The following is a 22959-nucleotide window of genomic DNA, read 5'->3' on the forward strand; positions in this document are numbered from 1 at the left end:
GTCGCCACCACCATCATGAGCTAACCATCCACTCACTCGATGTAGTGCTGCTTTGGGTGTTTGCCCTTCCCTCTCTTCCATCCTTCCTCATCTGTCTTTCTTTCATTCACTCGTTCCTCTTTCTTCTCCCTTGTTTTGCAGTAAATACAGTCTAATATACTACTGTAATACAATAATATTTAAAATATATGTTGTAGTTTCACTATACCTGTAAATATAATTTTATACTGCATATCCCATTCAATACTACAGACAATTTCCAAACTTTATAAAGTTACCTACTGTTAGTCAGAATACAGTAAATAAAGATACTGTAAAACTGTAGAGGAGTACAGAGTGGATAGGGTACATAATAATGTGATTCGTGAAAGATGTGGCGTGAGGAAGTCTGAAGAGAGTGTACTGAGATGGTATGGTCATTTAGAGAGAATGGAAAGCAACAGAGTGGTGAAAAAGGTATATCTGAGTGAATTGGAAGGAAGGAAGAGGCAAGGAAGGCCAAGAAGAAGGAGGAGGAATATGGTGGATGAGTGTGTGACGAAGAGAGGTATGGAAGTTGGTGAGGCTAGGGGACTGTAAGAGTTTGAGCTGGCTGGATGAATGTTGTGAGAAGAGGTGCATGATCAGGGATTTGGCACCCCTTTTTAACATGACAGCTTTATCTGATACATTTATGTGAAGCCACAGAATGTGGTGAAAGTTTTTGGCATATCAGATACAGCCAGGATTCCAGGGACTTCAATGATGAGTGAATGGAAGCATGGCTCATTGCATTGGGCAAACTTGGGCTGTCTGGATGCTGCTAATCCTCACCCTGCCCTAGGGTGGGAAATGATGTCCAGATGATGATGATAACCAGAGATGATTTTTAACCCCTAGATTATGAAAAATATCATCCTAAACTTAATGAAATCCTGTAATGGTATCCAGGGTAAAATGAAATTGATGCCATGGTACTGAAAGGGATATAATTGGTTGCGTTTGCATTTGCGGAACAGCAAATTTCAAGAAGTTTGTGGATTTGCGGTTGCAGTAAGTAATGATTTGCATCTGCAGATTTGCATCTGTGGAAGTGAATTTTCGTTTGTGGTGCCTGGCTCTGCTCTATAGGACCCCCACACAGATATAAAGCTGCTTCCTTCCCTAACTTCACACGATGTACCCCTACTTAAGCCATTCAAAATACTGGGAGAATATCAAACTCTATCCAATCACCTCCCTATCACCACACAATTAAAGCAACTCCAGCCAAAAACAGCAAAATTTTTCAAAAACTGCAAGGCCAACTGGACACAATTCACATACGACACAGAATAAGTATTATAAACTTTTGGTCTGACTTATCTTCTAACCAATGACAAAGAAATTACCAGCATCAACAGAATCACTATCACAACCATTACACATCCCGTAATTAAAACTTTTAACCTTAACTTCTCTCCTTCAAACAACTCAAGGAGAGAAACTGATTAAAGCACGGTTTAGTCGCTCTTAACAGAAACGAAGTCCATAAACAACCTAAAGAAAACATATACTCACTGATCAAAAAACATACACAAAAGGGAAACTTGAAAAACTGTAGATACCCAAGCATTTTTCCTGCATCTGCCTGATAATATATATTACATCAGTGGTTCCTCTGCCTGTCATTAAACCAAATTGCCATAGAATATGGGAGAAAGACAAGTTTTACATAAGAGGAATAAAAATATCTGACCAACACAGTCAGGACAGCTTCAAAAACTGGTTTCCCCAGACAGCATGTGTGCAGAGTCCATCCCAGTAAATCTAGTAGTGCAGTACCATTAAGGAAATTAGCAGGGTCATCAATCTGTAAGTGTACTTCATTATGGAGGCCTAGCCTCAGGGATGTGCAGGTACTGTACAGACAAAAGAAACAGAGGCACTCCCTTCACGCAGGTGCATAAGCGCTGGGTCACTTCTGGTTGTAATGCAGTGGGAATAATGAGGGAATGGTATCAGATTGAAGTAAGTGACGGGAAGGTCCTACCACTTTCCCACCTCTCCACTGCAAATCATTGGCCAAAAATTATCCAGTTCTTGTGTGCCTGGGCTAACTGCACAAGGTAGATATGCGATATACTATGTAAGGAAGTTTAGGAAAAATAAACAAACAAATCAAACGAATGAATAAAGTATATATGGAGGTGCACATGACTAGTGTTGCACATCCTTTTTAACTTAGTTGTTGACAAAAGTACATTCATCTCACAGTCTGACTGGGAAAGGGAAAAAAAAAAAAAAGTGTGCATATGAGCTGAATTTTCAAAGGCCTGAATGATAAGTGGTGAACAACTAAGTGTCCCATATCATTGGGAATGCCATTGATAGCTCTGCTTCTATTATTTCTCTTATTTTTGTACAGTACAGTAAACCTTCAATATAACACAGTAATTGGGGGAAGGGGTGGGCCGTTACATCCGAAAGTTCGCTATATCTGATGTTCATTATTAACTGAGGGATTACCGACCCAAGGTTGCTATATCCGTGGAGTCGTTCTGCCCTATGTGCGCAACCGCAACTTACTCTATGAAGTTTCACATGGAGAATTCAATGGATTATGTAGTTATACAGTACATGTACAGTGGGGCACCAATTTTCGCGCCTAATTGGGTCCAAAAATAATGCGCGAAAGTGGAATTAGCGAAAGTTGGGGCATTGTCTTTATGGCAAAAAGGCTAATTGGTTCCCGGTTATCCTAAAGTAACATCAGATTTTCATTTTCACTTGCAATACAGTACATCAAATCACTATTGTACATTGCATTGTGAGATACAAACAATAAAAACTCAACTATCTTCCTTTTCATTTCATTATTATACTGCCGTTTCTTCACTCCAACACGATACTCTCTTTTAGCCTTGGCCTTTCCTCCCGACTTTGAATGTCCCGGCCACTTTTTATCACCACCACTGCCTCCCGGCCCTCCCCCCACACCACCAGGCTCTCCCCCCACACCACCAGGCCCTTTCCCCACACTACCAGGTATAGTAGAGGCCATTGAACCGTGAGAATCCAACACAATGGAGCTAGCACGCTCGTACACAATGGCGGGAATGGGTGGACAGAGTGTTGACATGACGTCATTCAAGATGGCAGTGGGTTGCGGGCGGGCGGTGCAGGAAATTCAAAGTTCAAAATATTGCCCCAAACCCAAAATTTGTGCGCGAAAATCGATTTTTTTCAATCGAAAATGGAAGTTAGGGAATATTTGGTGCATGCCGCGAAAGTGGATTCCGCGAATCCTGCTGTAGCGAAAGTTGGTGCCCCACTGTACAGTAAATACAAGCCTGTATGAAGTTGTACACATAAATACAATGCCTATAATGTAACACAGCACTGTTACAGTACATTTACCATGCCAGGGAACAAATTTCCGCTGGATATAGCAACCAAAAGTTGCTATATGCGGTGGAAATTTGCTCTGGAAATGGTGGGTCGTTATATCCGAAGTTCACTATATAAGGGTTCATTATGTCGAAGGTTTACTGTATTAGGAAAGGCTAGAATGATGTGAATCATCTCAGTTCTTTTATAACCTGGTACATACTTGGAAATGATGGAAATATGAGAAAATACCGTTCATTTTAAGAAAATCAGTTTCACAGAAATATACCTTAGAGGACTAACTTTGACATTATGGTGGCAAAAAATATTTATACTGGTATATAATACTTGGAATATAAAATGTAATTACAAGTACAGCTCATGTACCTGCTACAAACATTTTATACGGGAAGGAAAAAATATATATTTTCAAAGCTAACTATACCTTGACAAAACGACATGAATATCTACCTAGTACCGTAATTTGTCTATCTTTTCATACTGTACTACATAAATTCATTATGTACTATACCTACTCCAGCAGTTTCCTTACTGAAGTAACAGTATATTCCTCAATCACAATGGGCATGACAACTGACAATGCAGAAAACTTTTGTTTCATGGTGAGAACAGATACTGTCCTCCACTGCTAAATGAGAGAGGAATGAAAAACAAACTTTAAATCCTCAAATACCGTCCATGCTATGTATTGCTCATGGCCAGCATCGTGTTCACCTCCCAGATGATCTTCCGAAGTTGGTCAATTATTTCCTTCATATAACGGGCTTTCAGGTAGAGCTGCTGCATGAAAAAAGCATAGAAGAATGTGAGAAACATAGTATCTGTTGTTGTATGGGTATACAAGGCATAAAATAATGTACCTTCCACACACCAATAATAAAGTAAAGAAGTCTTTAGCAGAGATTCAATGAAGAATGAAAGATTCACTCTAATACCGTATCCTTACTCACTCTTAAGTAAACAACAACTATACCAGTTTTGTTTTCACCTCAACCTGACCTGCCATTACTCCATCTCCAGTTGTTAAAACAGATTAGCACTTGGATATGATGCTGGTTATGATAAAATACTATAAAAAGGCTTTACAGCTCAAGCATTATCTTACTCTGTAAAAGAGCTATGAGAAAAAAGCTACAAAATGACAATAATATGGGCCAACTTATGGAAAGAACTACACCTACAGCATAAGGTATGTATTACCAACACATTTTAGATAAAAAATACATCATTCTGCAGTCATCTGAAGTATCTTAATCCCAAATGTCATGGACAACAGTTGACATTAAAACATTAAACACAATGAAAGGATAGGCTGAAGACTCAGGTAATTTCCTCATTCAGCAACCACTGATGATGACATATAGTAATGATAAAATGCCTGAAATAAAGTTGCTGTTTGTATCTAAATTCTTTGCCCTCTTCCTGCTCAAGTTGAAGTTCCCTATGAACAACCTACTACCAGAGAATGAAAAGTATTATAAAAGATGTTATTAACAAACAGATGGTAAGAAAAGAGTAATACAGTACAGTACATGACAAGGAAGAAATCTAGATGAATGATTGTATGGGAGCATCTGTGACATAAAATCTGTGGTGCTCTTAAAGTACTCCACAATGATAATTCATTTAAGAAACTGGTTGTAGTACTTTTTTTTTTTTTTTTTTTTTTTTTTTTTTTTTAATGTGTCCGACTCTGGGCAAAGGCTTCAGGGCCTATATCTCGGGGGCAGTAGCCTATCCCAAGGCCCAGTAGTCCTCCTACACCTCCACATGTCACCACTTCGGCGCTAACACCCACCGTCTATATTGAATACATGCTAGGGCTGTCTCATACAGGACTGGTGTATTGGTATTAACGGGGGTATTTTTATGACATGTCGGCGGGTCATCTGGTAGATCAGGAAAGTCTGCTTTTAATGAAATTCAAATCCTTAAACTGTTCCCTGCCCCAGCCGGGATTCGAACCTGGGTCCATCAGGACTGCAGGCCGCCTCTCTACCGATTCAGCCACCGCTACTACTGACTTTGGAATGTACTATCAAGAGTGATGTGTGGTGACAATTTTGGTAACCAAATACATGATCGCCATTCATTGACAGGAAACTCAGCCACAAGTGAAAACGTCAGGCTGAGACCCTCACATTGTAAATCCTATAACACATCTTACGTTTCTTTTTCCCAACAGTTTTCAGGAGCTGATGACCAATTACTGTACTTGGTTTGGGCACAAGGTTAAGGTTCCAGCACAAAGAAATCAGCCCTGCCATAAGTTTCATGAGAGGAAGCATAGAATTATCTGATATGATTTGACATGAGAATTTAAGGGATATTCTATAAAGATAATTTGCAAGGATGGTCATGGTTCTGATTCCCACTGGGGTATATACTATTAATAAGATTTTATAATATACTGTACCCATCTTTCCATCCTTCCTCTTTTGTCCTTCTTTCCTTCATTCTTCCCTCTTCCTTCTGTCTACAGATGACTCTACAATGAGTGACAAGCCAAATGGTTTCCTGTACACCAAGAAATGATTTACCATGCTGGGTGATAAACATATAACCAAACTATTGCACCTGGTGGTTTAGTGGGCAATTACGGCGCTCCAATTGGATTGAGCCAGTGCAGGTTTATATCCAAGGGTTGGTTGGGGTTTATTGGTCACGTAATGACACTCAGGGAGAAGTCAGGCTGGTTACTCATCTTAAATGTCAGAACCACCTTGCCTAACCCTGGGTTCCTACACTCCTCATGGGGCAACACTGGATTAGATGATGAATGAATGAATGAATCAGAAAGTCAAGAAGTGAACACAACAATGCTGATGGATTGCTGGAAGTGGAAAATGGAAGGGAAAGAATTAACATGACTAACAATAATAACTGACATACTCCACCTACACAAATATGGAAGACTGCACTGCACACAATCACCTACGCTAACAACACAACATACACTACTTGAGAGCTCTATGGGAAAGCCCAGTCTCGGCCATGGCCTTCCTTAGGGACTCGGGGCTGTTCGGCCAGACTGCCTAGGGAACAACTACCACTACTACCTACACAAATCTAGTCACATCTAAATGTGATAGCCTAAATATGGGGAAAAAATATGACCACATAAAAAAAAAAGAAATAAAAGAAATACCTCTTTCAGCTCTCTTGACTCCTCAATGAGATGACGATAGTTTTCCCCAACTTTTTTATGATCTGCTCTACAGTCCTCATCTTTGTAGGGGATTAAGCTCTGTTAAAATAACAGAAGTAGAAGTGAGGCAAACTTACATTATTTGTATTACACTAAAACCTCATGAATTACTTATCTGATATTTCACGATTTCACCACAAATTTTATAAAAAATTTCAAATTTCTCCCCTCCCAACAATTGTATGAAAATCATGGGAAGCAATAAGCAAACTTTGGCACTAGGTTAAAAATGATTCGTTTGAGAAATGGAAAATTTCATCTGTACCATGGTCAACCTCAATATAGGGCTTCATTAAGGGGAAACATGGCATCATTTTTGTGTATGCTTTTTATTAAAACAAAATAATTTTAAAATATTTCTCCATAAAATGACCAAATTAACCAAATAACTATTCCAGTACAGAAACTGACTGGGAAAAAAGAAAGCAAGAAAACAATGGTAGGTGATGGTGTCCATCATCAACTCATTAGATGTTGTGTCACTTTCAGGTAACTAAATTAATTTAGTGACAAGTCAAATGGTTTCCTGTAACCCAGAAAATAATTTACTCCTCTAGGTGGTAACCATATAATCATCAAATAGATACCAGGTGGTTTAGTGGGTTAAGACACTCCCACCAGATGTCATTCATCCACACTGCAGGGTGACTAGGTCTTACTGCTCATATCATGCTACTCAGAGATATGCATTTGGTTATTCTTGCTGTCAATTTCTGGACTGAGCAGCCTAGTTTCAGAACCTTGCACTCCTGATGGGGCAATAATGGTTTATCCATCCGGTTTATTCATCCATTGGATGGATAAACCGTTATTGCCCCATCAGGAGTGCAAGGTTCTGAAATTAGGCTGCTCAGCCCAGAAACTGACAGCATGAATAACCAAATGCATATCCCTGAGTAGCATGATATGAGCAGTAAGACCTAGTCACCCTGCAGCCTAGATGAATAACATCTGGTGGGAGTGTCTTAGCCCACTAAACCACCTGGTATCTATTTGATGATTATATGGTTACCACCTAGAGGAGTAAAATGCACTCTTGATGGCGCAATAACGGTTTAATATTGTAAAATTAACAAGCAAATTTGGCACCACTCAATGATGACCAAAAAATAAAAAGTCTTACATCTACACACATGCTGTCCAACCCTACCTAAGCTACAGCTAAACCTTTGCTGTGACTGTTTACCAAGATACCAGCTGAAAGGATGCCTCTGTTAAGAGAGAGAAGGGGTGAAAACAGCCAATTAATTTAAAATGTCCCCCATTCATCACAGGAAAGCATACTTCTCTGGTGTAATTTTGGCATCAGGTTAAATGCCTAGCTACCATCATCCCTGGAAGGTACTACCATGAGAATGAAATGTGGTGACAAGCTTGATAACCAGACATATAATAACCATTCTTACACAGGAAACTTAGCCACTACTAAACAGACTCTAAATTCATGGCCAGAGACAAAAGCTCCACCCAGTTTACTTCCTACATTTAGAGCAAGTCTATCACTCACTTTCCTGTCTGATGAATCATAACAGAACCAGTATAATTTATAAGCAGAAAACCTTATCAAGCCTCTCTCAGCTTAGAAGTGTTAGGCAACAGAGGGAAAGGAGGACTTGAAATGGTGGGATATTGGGCAAACTTACTACTGTGAGCACACTATCAATCAAAAGTTTGCTGACACTTCCCCGCTGGCTGTGGCAATGACAGATGAAACATGGAACATTTTTATGGCTAGTACTAGTATATATAAAATGTTTTTATACAACAACAATATGAAGCACATGTGAAAAGAGCACGAGAAGAAAAAATACTCTGAAATTCAGGAAGGAATAAGAAGATAGGATATGATGCTACTGAGAGATTGTTGATACTTTTACATGACAGCACATGTAAAATACAAAGTACCTAAGAAATCTGAGTCACTATACCTCTATGTGTGTATACTCCATCCCAGCACAGTCATCATTAACTCGGCCATATATTGCTCGCAGTGGCTTGAATTGGCGTTGTATGGCATTAAGATTTTCTTGAATCCGCATCTTCTTCTCATTACTCAGCTGTGCACCTTGAGTTGTGCCATTTGGAAGCTGGAAAAATTCATAAACTACAATATAATAAACCATCAGGTACATTCAAAACCATATACCTGTATGGGTGTATACTACATCTGGGCACAGGCATCATTAACCCGGCCATAAATTGCTTGCAATGGCCTGAAATGGTATTGTATGACATTAAGATGTTCTTGAATCCACAACTTCTCATTACTCAGCAGTGCACCTTGTCGTGTGCCATTTGGAAGCTGGAAAATTGTATAAACTATGATAAATCATCAGGTGCAGTACAGTAAACTTTCAATTATCCATTGTAATTCAGCCAAGCCCTACACCAAATAACATGAAATGCCAGATACTGCATATCCAGCGCAACATTCAGCTTTTAGCCATATACTGATTCTATCTGTCTCGACCCTCTATCCTAAAAACTTTACCTTGAGTAAAAGATGAAAACTAAGTATATAAAATCAATACAGTATAATACAGTACTGTACATAGTGTACTACTGTACATGCTCACCAAATGTTGGCATCAATGGAGGGTAGAGCTGCACACTGTGCAGTACAATATGGTACTGTACTGTACAGTACACATAATCCCAAATGGTCTTGTAGCAAATGTCTCCCCCAAAGATTACTCTAGCTCCACCACCTCAGGCTTGATCTCTGCCAAGGGTGCTGGAGTAGGTAGTGGAGATGGAGTGGCAGAGGGTACCAGGTGGTGCCCCAGTGAGGCCTCTGACTGAAGGGAGACCTAAGAATAATTTTACAATAACAATAGAATACTAGGACTTGATCATTGACAGGCCATTAGCTTTGCAATACAATACAGTACACTACCTTGAACGTAAGACACCACAGAGTTAGTAACAGCACCAGGGTTTTGAGACTGCGTGGTCAGAAGAGCAGAGTGCACAGGTATGTCTTCACTGGACAACATCCACGGGCGAGAATGAGAGCATGACAGTATTCTCGGTGCACCTGTGGCGGATTCTGATTGGCTGGCTCCTAGTGGGCATTTTCATTGGCTCCTGAGCTTTGGGATTTCCCCCTGGCGCCAGCTGACTACCGCTTACGAGCCAGTTGAGACACCTCAACACTGGATATTGCATTGGAACACCGGTTACATCCCGTTTTGGCACCAGATGTTGCATAATTTAGCTGGATATTGCGCACTGGATATTGCACTGGGTCAGATATTGCGACAATGGATAATTGAGAGTTTATTGTACGTTCAAAACCATAACCATTAAAACGTGACCTAAATTCGTGACACGTAGGCTAATTAAATACAGGGTTTATGATAACATCAAGAGCTCTGATATAGAAACTACCTACTATATCTTACTCTACCAAGTTTTTTCTGGCTCCCCAGACTCTACCTCACCTCACCCTTGGGTGGGAAAGGAGGTCTGAATGATGATGATGATAATGAATTACTACAGATTGAGACAGCTTGAGCAAGTTGAGAGAATGGAGAATAATAAATGGGTGCAGAGAGTGAGAAGCACGAAAGTCAGGGGTAGGGTAACGAGAGGAAAAACCAAAAAAGACCTGAGATGAGGTCACAGTGTGTGACCTCAGGGAGAAGAGACTGAAGAGGGAGGCTACCAGAGATTAAGAAGCATGGACAGCTGGCATTAGGCGACCAAGGCCAACGCATGCAAGCATGATGAAGCCTTTATGAATGATACACATGATACAATATGTATGAATGAACTGTAACTCTTCCTAACATGAATACAAATTGCACTTCATCAATTTTCACTCTCACTCTACTCACATGATCCTAAGCCTTCTCTAAAATGTTATTTATCAACCTCACAAGATTGCTCAAGTGTATCTGCCTTACCTTTAGATACATTCAAACCAGTGCTCAAGAGCCTTTCTCTTACCCATATGGACAGCCACATGCTATCAACCAGTCATCAGGCACTAAATCCCCTTTAAAGTAGCAAAGATTAACCCCTTCACTTGAAAGGGTCTTTCTTACGTTAATACCTAAAGACCGCAAACCTCCCAGCCCCCCTATTTCCAGATCCGCGAAGAGGGTCCAATTTTTTTTACTTTCCACTAAGGTAAAAATTTTTCTTACAGGTTTCAAGAAAATGAATTTACACACCTGAAAATGTATGTTTCACTCTCAAATGACTTACGGTTACTGCAGTATCGATCATCAAAGAATGTCAAACATAAAAACTGTTACCCCTCGTGTACAGAGAGAAAAAAAACTACACCAAAGTAAATTTTAGTCTTACAGATTTGAAGAGCTTGATTTTACACACCAGAAAATGTATGCTTCACTCTCATACAGCTACCACAAACTGACTTAGGACCTCCCCCCACAAGGTATTAAAAAACACAAAAATCATAGTATATCACAATGTTTGTTCATGAAATGCCATTCATTAACATGAAATCACGTTTCCCTTGTTATTCAGGACCAGTTGGATGTGTTTTGGCGTGGAATCATTTAGATCTCTAAAGTAATCTATGGACATTTCTTTGTACCAAACATTTGTCAGTTCAGTCTTGAGGTTGTCCAGATTGAGTGTCTTCTTCTCTGCCATGATTTTCTTCATCTTTGCCCAGCAGTTTTCTATCGGATTTAGATCTGGACTGTTGCCAGGCCAGTCGAGGACCTCAATCCGATTATCCTGAAGCCATTTTGTCACCTTTCTTGACTTGTGACATGGAGCTGAATCGTGCATGAAAAAGTCGCACCCACAAATAGCAAAAAAGTTTAACAAATGATCTTTCAGAACTTGAATGTACAGGCCACCATTCATCATCAAGCTCTTAAGCAGAAAGTAGAGGCCTCCCCTTCCCATTTCACCTGAGAAACACTCCCATACCATTACTGATTGTGGGTGCTTAACAGCCAGCACTGTGGGAGGCAGGGTGATGAACCTTGGCAGAACGCACCTGGAACACTTGAATGTGCTTTCATTGGAAAACATAACTTTTCTCCACTCATCCGATGTCATACCTCTTGGCGAACTGAATGCGCTGCTTCTTCACGTGGTCAGTAAGAAGTGGTTTCTTGGGTGCCGTGCGGTTTGGCCAGCTCCTCCTGCAAGCGGTGTTGAATAGTTTGAATTGAGACACGCCTTGTAACAGCTGGGGGATGCATTCTCTTCAATTCTGCTGCTCTGTCAGTCGAGGATTCTTGATTACTTCCCTCTTCCGAAGCGTATCTGTACCTCTGGAAGTCGTCCTCTTCTTTCCATCGTCATGTTTGTGCTCTGGTACGACATCAGGTGGCAGGCCACACGTTGCAGCAGGAATCTTCATGACAGTCAACACTGCGCGTCCAGTACGTTCATAAATTGTGTTGATAGGGACATTTATCCTGCCTCCATGCAATGATATGGACCCTCTCATCCCCTGAGCAGTACTTTCCAGGCATGACAACTCGACTCTAGGAAAATAACAGGGCAAACTGTAATGTATACCAAAAAAGAGGGAGGTGCAAGCTCAGCACGACGGGAACATATACTCCCACTCTCGCTTCTGGGCAAGCACTGACGTGCTGAGTGTTGCACCACCTCCCGCCAACACCAGAGGAGTTGACAGTTACTTCTTGCCCAAAAAATTCACTTGGTAGAGATGGAAACACAAAGCAAAGACAAACAACTATCCCATAGCAATTCTGTGTGTAGGTCCTAAGTCAATTTGCGGTGGGTGTATGTCTAATGGTTACTGCGCAATCGACCACCAAAAATTAAAAAAAAAAGTCACTCCTTACTAGGAGCGAGAATTGGACATGCTTGAGAAATAAGATGGAATAGGGAGGTGGAGGAAGTGAGGGTGGGGGATCAGGAAGGGGGGAAAGGGAGGATATATGTGGGCTACACTCACGTAATATGGTCTAGAGGGGGTATAAGGGGGTAGTTTGGGTGGGAGGGGACACAGAAGGCATGATCCAATGGGGCAAAGGGAGGTGGAGAGATGGCCTGGGGAGGGGGTGGGTTCCCACACCCGGGGAAGGGGCCGGATCATGCCTCCCACCACCTAATTTCTTAGTTCCCATTGGTCAGGTCCCATATATGTCATAAATGAGGCAGTGCTACCTACCACCAGTTTCTGGTAGACTCTATACCATCAACAGCCATAGGCCTTGAAACAAAATTTTCTGTAACTGTTGTTCGAGAGCCATGGGTCTTTAGGGGTTAACCAAAATGATCTGGCATTTGCCAGACTGAAATATGTACAAAGCACATCCTCTTGTTAAAGCAGGTGATTAACTGAGGGTGTATCAGTGTCAAAAGAAATGCAAGATTGGACTGTGTGAAGAATTTTCTAATTAAATACCTGGTACAGAATATGATTATGATAAGTGACATGAAAATGAGAACAAGGAGAAAAAAAATATGTGAAATGACTGTTCAGAATGAAAGGCTAAAGTGTGTGTGGGGGGGGGGGAGCAAAGATTACTACACAAAAAAGAAAGGGAATTAATGCCAGGTGAAATGCCCACTTACTGAAAATTTACCACACATATAAATGACAGTGCATTAATCAACAGTATGCTTTAAACTAACAGTATTCTATACTCACAGGCACATTCTTGAGATGAGAGAACACTTCATTAGTTCTCATTACAATTTCTTGAACAGTTTCACAACCAACTTTGCAGAGAAAGGCAGTATTCCTCTGAGGGTGAATCTGGGACGAGTCTGTACCTGACTGCTGAATCCCTTGTCCTCCTGAAACATAAGTTTCACTGAAGATCTATCATACACAAAACTAGTACTGTATAAACATACAACTACTGTATAGAGAAAGAAGCCAAAACATTGGTTGCAATTAAGATCTATCATATCAAAAACAAACAGCTATAGAGAATGAAGTAAAAACACTGGTTCCAATGATGATCTATCACACACAAAGCTATCAAACATACAATTACAGAGAACGAAGTCAAAACATTGGTTGCAATGAATATCTATCATCCATACAGCTATCATAGAAGCTGTTGAGAATGAAGTTGAAGTAACACATCAAATGTTTAAAGCAAATAACAATACGTGCAGCTTTTCTGTCAAGATAACAATGAGCATTATTATCATTATTCTGAAACTATTCTATTTTGTGGTAGGTGTTGGCAACCAACATCAACTCACTTGATGTAGCTAGCAGTTACTTCTTCCTTCACTTTTATCATTCATTTTCTGTGTCTGCCTTCCTCTCACCCTACTTCTGTACTCTTGCCTGTCACTTTTTATTAATTTTCTTTCCCCTTCAGGTGACTTTATATTGAGTAACGAGCCTAATGGTTTCCTGTAAGCAAGCAAATAATTTACAATGTTGGGTGGTAACCACATAACTAACCCTTACATGTTCCCTACATGTCAACAAGTGAGTTGGTGGAAGGTTAGTGTCCCTCCCTGTAAAACAACTAACTCAAAGACAAACAGCCATATCTTAGGGAATTATGGTATCTGGCTATAGGCAGACAGAAAGACAGATAGAAACTACTCTGGGATTACAGTACTGTATATGTAGTGATGCCTAGGGATGCATTCAAAGTGGAAATGGAGGTTTAATAACACCTCTTCCTTAGGAATTTATTCTACACCTCTCCCTTGGCAATTTATTCTGCACCTGTATAACATCAAAATAACACAAGAGAAAACATGCTGGAAATGGCAATGCTTGTATAGATATGGCTGGTAACTGTGGCAACTAAACCCCAAGGTGGACTACTAACTGCAACAGCTGTCAACTATGACACTGGCAATATTTATCAATAGGGTTGCAAAGGTGAGGCACGTTTCTGGGAATTTAGGAAACTTTCCAGGAATATTTTTGGGAATTTATTAGGGGTTGGAATTCTAGAAATTATTGGAAATTTTCTTATATTCTCTTTATTTCTTTATTTTAAGCACATTTAAATACCACAGTATGGCAGCAGATAATGTTAAATGAAACTGACTGTAGCTTACTATAATACATATTAAACTTTCTTAGGTTAATGGTAAATGTTTAAGATAAAGAGAAAAAGGTTGTTAGGTCTACTAACCTAATTGTATCACCCTGTTATTCTGAAGAAAAGTAAACACTGCATGAACAACAGATGCCTGATGTTGCATTAGAAGTTAGAACACTAGCATCTGATATCACTAAATCCAATGCAGTTCAGTAAATTACAATAAAATAGTATTATCCTTTTAACAAATGAAAATAAAGGGGGTCTTTTTTGTACAGACAAATTAATTCTTTAAAGACAGGGAGTGGAGTTTCTTTAATATAACTGATAAATATCTTTAAGAAATAAATGTGCTGTACAAACGTTTCTTCTTGGACCAGCTATTCATGATGACATAATCGGTTCAAACGTTTCAGCTGAATGATGACTTATTCCCTTGAATCCATCTGTAATTTCACAATATTATTCAGGTTTACGAAAAACCTTTCTGGTAAAAAAATAAAAATAATAATAATAATAATAATAAAAAACAAAAAAAAACTCTGACGATATAAGATTTCTGCTTAAGGATATTTTTTCTGGGTAGCATAGAAATATACCTTATACTGTATTATCAAAAATATCCCCATCTGCTGATTCTAACTGTTTTGGTTAAATTTTGCCTAATCGTGATACTGCACAGTATGAGCAGCACAGATCATCAGGTACTAATTATGTAAATAATGTACTTAGTTGAGTTAAATTTCCATAAATACCTGGTAACTGAATACCCACTGCACAATTAGGGAATTTCCAGGTTATTCCCATATACTGGTACTGCAGTTCCATCAATTTCTATAAAATCCCATATATTCCCAAAAAATTTCCAAGGAAAGTTTCCCGGCTCAAAATTTCTGGGAATTTGGCAACCCTATTTATCAAAACAAATTTGCAAAGCTACAGTATGTTCTAAAATACTGAAATGAACATCTGCTTTAAACTAAGTGTATTAAAGGAGGTCTTCCTTTATCAACCCAACCCCGTATTCACACCTTTCACCTTCCATATTCAACTGTTATCTTCCATCCTCTCAACACACCCAAACCATCTCAATATACCCCTCCTCATCACAGTACCAATATTTTCAACTCCTTTCCCTCCTCTCAACTCTTGAATCACAATCCTAGTCACACCAAGCCTTGCATTCAAAGATGCACTATACATCCATCTCATCACCGTCATTTCTGAATACCTGAACCAACGAATATCCTTTTCCTTTACAGCCCAGGTCTCACCCCCAAACAGCATTGCACCCCTAACATGAGCCACACACAAAGCTCCCTTAGCACTGAGGGAGAGCCCTCTCAATGTCAGGAGGTAACAGCTCCCTAAGCTTCCTCCAACCACTTCTTACGCTAGCCACAGAGATACTTCTAGCCCCCACCTCCCGCACATAACACATCCCAACAAAACTTCCAAATACTCAAGAGACTCACCAGCAGGATCAATCCTTTTACACCTGACAATCTTGTAAGTGCTCTCCCTGACACACATACGAAATCAACATATTTAGCAGCCTATCTCTGATACCACTACATCTCTTATGCACCCATTTATCAAAAACACTGCACAAGATGGAGTTACTTCTTACACGTTTGTGGCAGACTGCACATGGCCACACTCCCTCTGCTCTGATGGTACTGCCATCAGCCCTAGATATCGCCACTTGTGTTTTATCCACATTTACTCTCAAACCATTGTGCCCCATCCTGTCTTTCCACTTTCTAAATCTTTCCTCCCTCCTCCCATGAGAGTCCATTTCTGAAATCACGTAAGAAGCTTCATGCACTATGACAGACAATAAGGGGCTCAAGACTGCCCTTTATTATTTATCATGGTGCCTAAGGGATACCCAGTACTGTATAAGTAAGTGGTGAAGCTACTTGGGTATACAGAAATCCATAAGCTTCCTCTCTATCCTCCAAACGGACAATGGTGGTATTCATCTTCAAGTTATGACTACAGGGGTGTGTGTAAGGCATGCAGATGTTCCATACAGCTCAGGATGTCTTACATGCATCAGTCACTCTGTATTTTACAGAGCTTGTCTACAATGGACCGAGTCACACACACAAGAAATTCAAGAAGATAAAGTGAATTCTTGTGTATAACAATCTGATTTAATGTACTTGTACAACAGTGTGGCTAAACTGCATTACTGCAGAACACTGGCTACTGCACCTGACTGTGTGGCTTGAGCCATCTGACTAGAGTATGATCCCCTCATCATGGCTGGAGAACTGTTGCTCATTGCCATACCTGAGAAAGGAAAACAAAGATTACTTAATTGAACAGGACCTAGGACAATAAGGAGCAAGAGGAATACTAAAAGGAGAAAATTAAAAGCAGAAAAACAGAAACAAAGCAGTACACACAACCTGTGGGGGTCACAACTGTCTACATTAACTCATTTATTGTTTTGTAATATTTCTGAAGGCTCCAACATGCCTGCATGCATCAGCCTTGGTCATCTAATGGCGGCTCTCCATGCTGAACGATCTATGGCAGCCTCCCTGTTCAGTCCCTTAACCCCTGAGGTCACATTCAATGACCTCGTCCCACGTCTTTCTCAGTCTACCCATCACAACCCCACCCCCAATATTAACAGTTCTCACCTTCTGCACTCAATTATCATCCCCCATCCTCTCCACATGCCCAAACCATCTCAATCTACCTCTCCTCATCACAACACCAATACACTCCAGTCCCAACCTACCTCTCAACTCTTCCAATGTAAACCCAGCCCCCCCCCAGGCCTTGCATGCTGGGACGCACTGCACATCCACCTAATCATTGTCATTTCTGTACGTTTGAGCCTACGAATATCCTCTTCCTTTAATGCCCAGGTCTCACTACCATACAGCATCACACTCCTAACACATGCTGCATACACAGACCCCTTAGCACATAGAGTGAGTCCTCTCAATGTCAAGAGAGGCAACAGCTCCCTGAACTTCTTCCAACCACCTCTCACCCTAGCCACAGAGCTAACTTCAGCCCCACCTCCAACACATAACATGTCTCCCAAATAACAAAACTCTTCCACACACTCAAGAGACTCCCCAGCAAGTTCAATCCTTTCATGCCTGACAATCTCCACCTGCTCTCCCTGATACGTCGCACACATAAATCAGCATTATCTCACAGTCTACCTCTAATACCACTACATCGCTTGTGCACCCATTTATCACAAACACTGCACAAGATGGAATTACTTCTTGTATCTCTCTGCATCATCTGCATACAGATACATTTCACTGGCATGACCAGTGAAGTGTGGGAGATCATTTATAAATACAGTAGAACCCTGGAATTCGTATACAATTCGTTCCTGGAGGCTGTACAAATTGCAAATTGTTTGAAAACTGAATAATTTTTTTCCATAAGAACCAATATACAGTGTGATCTCGCCAATAACGTCTAACTGGTGCCAGAAAATAGCCGTTATTAGCGAAAACATTATTTGAGTGACATTAAATACATGTATAAATGGTATATTGGTGCCGCCACTACAGGACTTTTACCGGTATCCACTTTCCCACCTGGAGCCCTTCTATCACATCTAGGGGTATCGTATATTGAGGTATTACTGTATCTACTGTATAAAAATTTCAAGGCTTGCAAAAATCCTCTGTTTTACATTTTTTTTTTTTTTATATATACTAACTGGGTGAGCTTTTTTTTTTTTTTTTTGGGGGGGAGGGGTAATTGCCAACCCTGCCAAATTCCCAAGAAATAATAATTTGAATCAATTTGCTGCACAGTTTTAAGTCAACTTTGTTCTGTGATCGTTCTTCTGAAAATTAAAAATAAGCTAGATATTGTGTAATCTTTAATGTGTGCCTATGCTGGGTGCTTGCTTCCATTTCATCCATTAAAAGCAATGTACAGTAGCTACCTATTTTTGTTTCCTGGTGGTTCATTATGGTCATGGGCAGTATGCTTTTGTTTTTGCTGGTGTATTATGGTTCTGATTCAGTCAATCAGAGGGCTAGAAGTGGATCTATTCCATGTTTTCAAATATGGCATCAGTTAAGATAGTCTCCGCCAACGACTAGGATTAAGATTGGAGACTGCTCTTAGTTAAGCTTGAATGACAGATCTAGATTAGGCTAAGAGGTATTTGGGCAGGTTAATGCCTAAAATGGATGAAATTCATTTGTTCCAGCTTTTTTTCACCATCAAAGAAAAAAAAAAAAGCTAAGTTGGGGTTAGGCTAATCTTTGCAAAGCCTTTACACCACATTAAAGATACCACAATATGTCACCTACTGTATTTTTAATCTGTGGAAGAAATGTAACAGAAGAAAGTTGACTCAGAACTAAGCAGTGAATTGATTTACGTTATTGTTTTATGAATCTCGTGTTGTAGTTTTGTAAACATTTATCATCGTCTTGACCTAACACAAATTAACCTAACCAGATAATATTTATCAGAAGTCGCAACCTAATTTAAACTAGTTTAAAAGATTTAGGGACAAATGAACTTCGACTCCAAATCAACCCACTGTTCTCTGTATGAAGCCATCGCCGATATCAACAAACCTAACTTCGTACTCTTGAGCAGCATGTCATTTTTGTGGAATTTTGGTGTTCAGAATGAATTTTAGGTAAACACAATGCTTTACTTTCAGCAGCAGAAACTCCTTACCAAATCAGTTCTTCTTCTTCCTGATAAGTCTTTTATATTTTATGGTTATTTTTCGGCTGGTAAATGGATGTTTCATGTTAAACTTATTACCCTATCGTTTTTAACCATGTTCCTTCTGCTGTATCAATTGTTTCTTCTGTATAATGGCAGATACTTGGTACACCACACATCCCAGCTGCCTTTTAGTATATCTTCCTACCCTTACATTTTATCATAACCTAACTGAAGCTAACGTCAACAGAAAGCAACTGTTTACCAACATGTAATTAGTCAGAAGAATACAGAAAACAAACTGGAGTAATAGGAATTGAACTGGAAGGTCCATCTACTGCTTAACCCATACCACGCTTGCGAAGTAGATCTACGTCTCCCAGTGACGTAGATCTACATCCTGCAACAGAGAAGTCATTGCAAGCAACCTAAGTAAAATGGAAAGTAATAACATTTCTCATTGACTTCATACATTTCTTTGCTATGCTTCCAACACTGATTTAGGAGCACGGGAGGTATGTGACAGTCTCCACAGGCTCACAGCCACTTTGCTTTCTCAGTAACCTTGAAGACTTCAGAGGTCGAGTGGCACCAACCTGACGATTCAACCAATCTGGCTTTGATAATTACTTTTATTAGTGCCAGGGATCATATATTGATATATTATGTCCATTTAGTAACGAAAAAAATCCAAAATCAGTTCACAAGCTCACAGCCACTCTGACTCAGTAACCCTGAAGATTTTGGAGGTCGTGACACCAACCTGGCTCTTGATCCAACCAACTTTCTGGATTTGGTGATTACTTTTATGTTTGCCAGGGATCTCATATTGATGTATTAAGCCCATTTAGCCAGAAAAAAATAAAATCCAAAATCAGCCAGCATAGAGGGGTTTGTTTTTATTTTTGCCCAGAGCGGTACAAGTTAAATAACTCACATTTGCCGAATTTTACAATCCCTTGTGACATATATGATACTTCAGCGGAATCTGGGTGTCGTAAGTGAGTTCACAGTCATGAAACACAATCCGTCATAAAGTTTTCATCGTTTATTAATGGAAGCTCTCCTGGAGTTTGTTCAGAAAAAATACACCACACGTGGTTGCAAGTGTACAAATATGGGAATCCTCGTTATGAGGTCGTCATCGTTAGACTAAGGGTGATTATACAAATTTAGTTGACTTGCCGCTAGCCTGAATGATGTCGAATAGCTGAGAAGTTATCAGAATTTTCTGGTTGTTTACTTTCCACTGCTGATGGATGCCAATGACTCTTCTCCTTCTTGTGTACTGAGATTAGGCTCTTCCGAGATATTCTCATTTATTTATTATACAACGGTTGTTCTTGCTTTTTAGAGCCTATCCTCACTCATATTCTTATAATATTCACTGAAAAACCGCCATTCCAGTTGAGTAGAGAGTAATTCGGCCATTCAGATCTATCTTACATCCTACATTGTAACATTTTCTAGTTAACACAACGTCAGACAAAAATTGAAATGAAATAATAATCATACAGTACTATTGTAACATGTGGCCGAGTTGTTATTTACTCGAATCTTCCAAACTCCATTTCTATTGATCGACCTGTCAGTTGTCACCTGCGAACGCGAAGTTGTTTGGGTTAAGGTAGAAAAAGTCATTCATTTTTAAGCACAGTGGTGACCAAGAAGCAGTAGGAGTTAGTACCTGTACGGTGGCTAAATTTAATGGTTGAAGGAAGATGTTGATGACTACTATTGTTTCATAAGTACTTTACACAGGTGTAGTGTACATTAGAGACCCTCTCTCTATAGGGTCTCTGTACAGTACTATGTTAATTGCTTACCTAGTACAGTATTGATTAGTAGGGAAATAAGAATATTTTCTTGTCGGGTCCCCACCTCTAATATATTGTGCCTTCCAATGCTCATAACCTTTTATGTTTGTTGTATCTAGATTTAAAGATGGCTATAGATGGTGCTGTTACTACTTCTTCTGATAACTGGTTCCACTTGTGTAGTGTCTGTCTATCTATTGCCAGACGCCTCAATCCCATTTGGGATGGCCACAAACAAATCGCCTCCACGTCGTCCTGTCCCCCGCCATTTCACTGCCCTGCTCCCAACTCACACCCCCCTCTCTCATTTACCTTCCCACCCCATCCCTCTATCTCATCCTCAGCCTTCCCCTCCCTCTTCCTCCCTCCACCTCACTCACATACACTCTCTTCGTCAGTCTTTCACCCTCCATCCTCTCCACATGACCAAACCACCTCAGTGTGTTCCTCATAACACTTCCTATCACATCCACATCCACACCACAACGCTCCTGTATATCCTCATTCGTCAGCCTGTCTCTCCATGTGACTCCACAGGCTTCTCTTAAATAGCTCATTTCCACTGCTCTCACTCTTGACGTGTGTCCTTCCAACAACGTCCAAGCTTCACTTCCATACGTTAGAGTTGGTATCACAATACTGTCATGTAGTAACTTTTTCACTTCCATGCTCACTTCCCTGTTTCTTAACACTGCATTCAAAGAACCAGCAACCTTTCTTCCCTGCTGTACCCTTTCAAGCACTTCACCCTCCAAACCTCCAACCTTACTCATCACACTACCCAAGTACTTAAACGTACTCACATTTTCCAATTCTTCACCATCCAACCACGCTGTACATTCACTGACTTCACCTGTCTCAAAGACCATCACTTTACTCTTCCTTACATTCACCTTTAAATTCCGTTTCTTACACACTCTCCCAAACTCATCCACCAAACTTTGCAGCTCCCCTTCGTCTTCACTCAACAACACAGTATCATCTGCAAACAATAGTACAAGGAGTTTCCAAACACTATCCTCTCTCACCAGGGCCACTCCAACATCCACTACCCTACCTTGTACCTCTTTTATTACCCCGTCCATGAACAGATTGAACAACCATGGAGATATGACACATCCCTGTTTCAACCCAACCTCCAAAGAGAAAAATTCACTTAGTTCACCATCCACACGCACTGCAGCCTTAGCACCATCATACATACTCTTCACAGCATTCAACAACTTTCCATCTACTCCATATATTCTTAATACTCTTCACAATCCTTGTCTGTCCACCCTGTCATATGCTTTCTCCAAATCCATGAAAGCTGCATACAACTTCTTTCCCTTCTCTAGAAACTTTTCCACTAAAGATCTAAGAATGAATATCTGATCTACACACTCTCTTCCCTTCTTAAAGCCTCCCTGTTCTTCTCCAACTAATTCCTCTGTTCTTTCTCTAACTCTGTCAATAAGTATCCTACCATACACTTTTCCTATTATACTAAGAAGACAAATGCTCCTATGAATACCACACACTTCTTTTTCCCCTTTTCCATTGTACAATGGAATAATTATACCCGACTTCCAATCCTCCCAGGCCAATCTGCACATCTTCCACGTCCATTCTGCTACTATCTCTCCCCCATGCTTCAGCATTTCACCACACACTCCATCAATTCCTGGGGCTTTCTCCAATTTAACTTTCTTCATTGCTTCCACAACTTCTATCCTACTGATTTCTTCCTGTCTTCTCACCTCCCTCCTTCTCCCAGCCATTCCCCAGCCACTTATACTCGCATTACTTCCATCCTGTATGTTCAACAATTCCTTAAAGTGTTCTCTCCATCAGCTCACTTTTTCTCCCTTCTCCACTAGTAATCTACCATTTTTATCTTTCACTCCCCTGCTAACCT

At 40.2% G+C, this 22959-nt stretch overlaps 1 protein-coding gene across 1 annotated transcript; it reads right to left on the bottom strand.

Annotated features, from left to right (window-relative positions):
- Window positions 1-3454: 3454 nt before the first annotated feature.
- Window positions 3455-20489, bottom strand: MED30 (Mediator complex subunit 30). The gene is made up of 6 exons (XM_080271655.1): window positions 20431-20489; window positions 16786-16863; window positions 13194-13342; window positions 8506-8664; window positions 6518-6616; window positions 3455-4149 (listed from the first exon to the last, which is right to left on the bottom strand). Exons 2-6 carry the CDS (start codon window positions 16859-16861, stop codon window positions 4051-4053), a joined length of 582 nt encoding a protein of 193 aa, XP_080127781.1. The 5' UTR covers window positions 16862-16863; window positions 20431-20489; the 3' UTR covers window positions 3455-4050.
- Window positions 20490-22959: the final 2470 nt, after the last annotated feature.

Source organism: Coenobita brevimanus, chromosome 47, assembly GCF_032717465.1.
Source record: "Coenobita brevimanus isolate Jiangsu-jjx chromosome 47, ASM3271746v2, whole genome shotgun sequence".
In the NCBI taxonomy this organism is placed as follows: Eukaryota; Metazoa; Arthropoda; class Malacostraca; order Decapoda; family Coenobitidae; genus Coenobita; species Coenobita brevimanus.

What these genes read in the sequence shown, in the direction of transcription:
- MED30 (XM_080271655.1), bottom strand. Translation starts at nt 16,861, where the DNA reads ATGGCAATGAGCAACAGTTCTCCAGCCATGATGAGGGGATCATACTCT. An exon ending in GGCTCAAGCCACACAGTCAG is followed by an intron (nt 13,343 to 16,785) that starts GTGCAGTAGCCA and finishes CTTATGTTTCAG; the next exon opens with GAGGACAAGGGATTCAGCAG. An exon ending in CTCATCTCAAGAATGTGCCT is followed by an intron (nt 8,665 to 13,193) that starts GTGAGTATAGAA and finishes GAATTTTTCCAG; the next exon opens with CTTCCAAATGGCACAACTCA.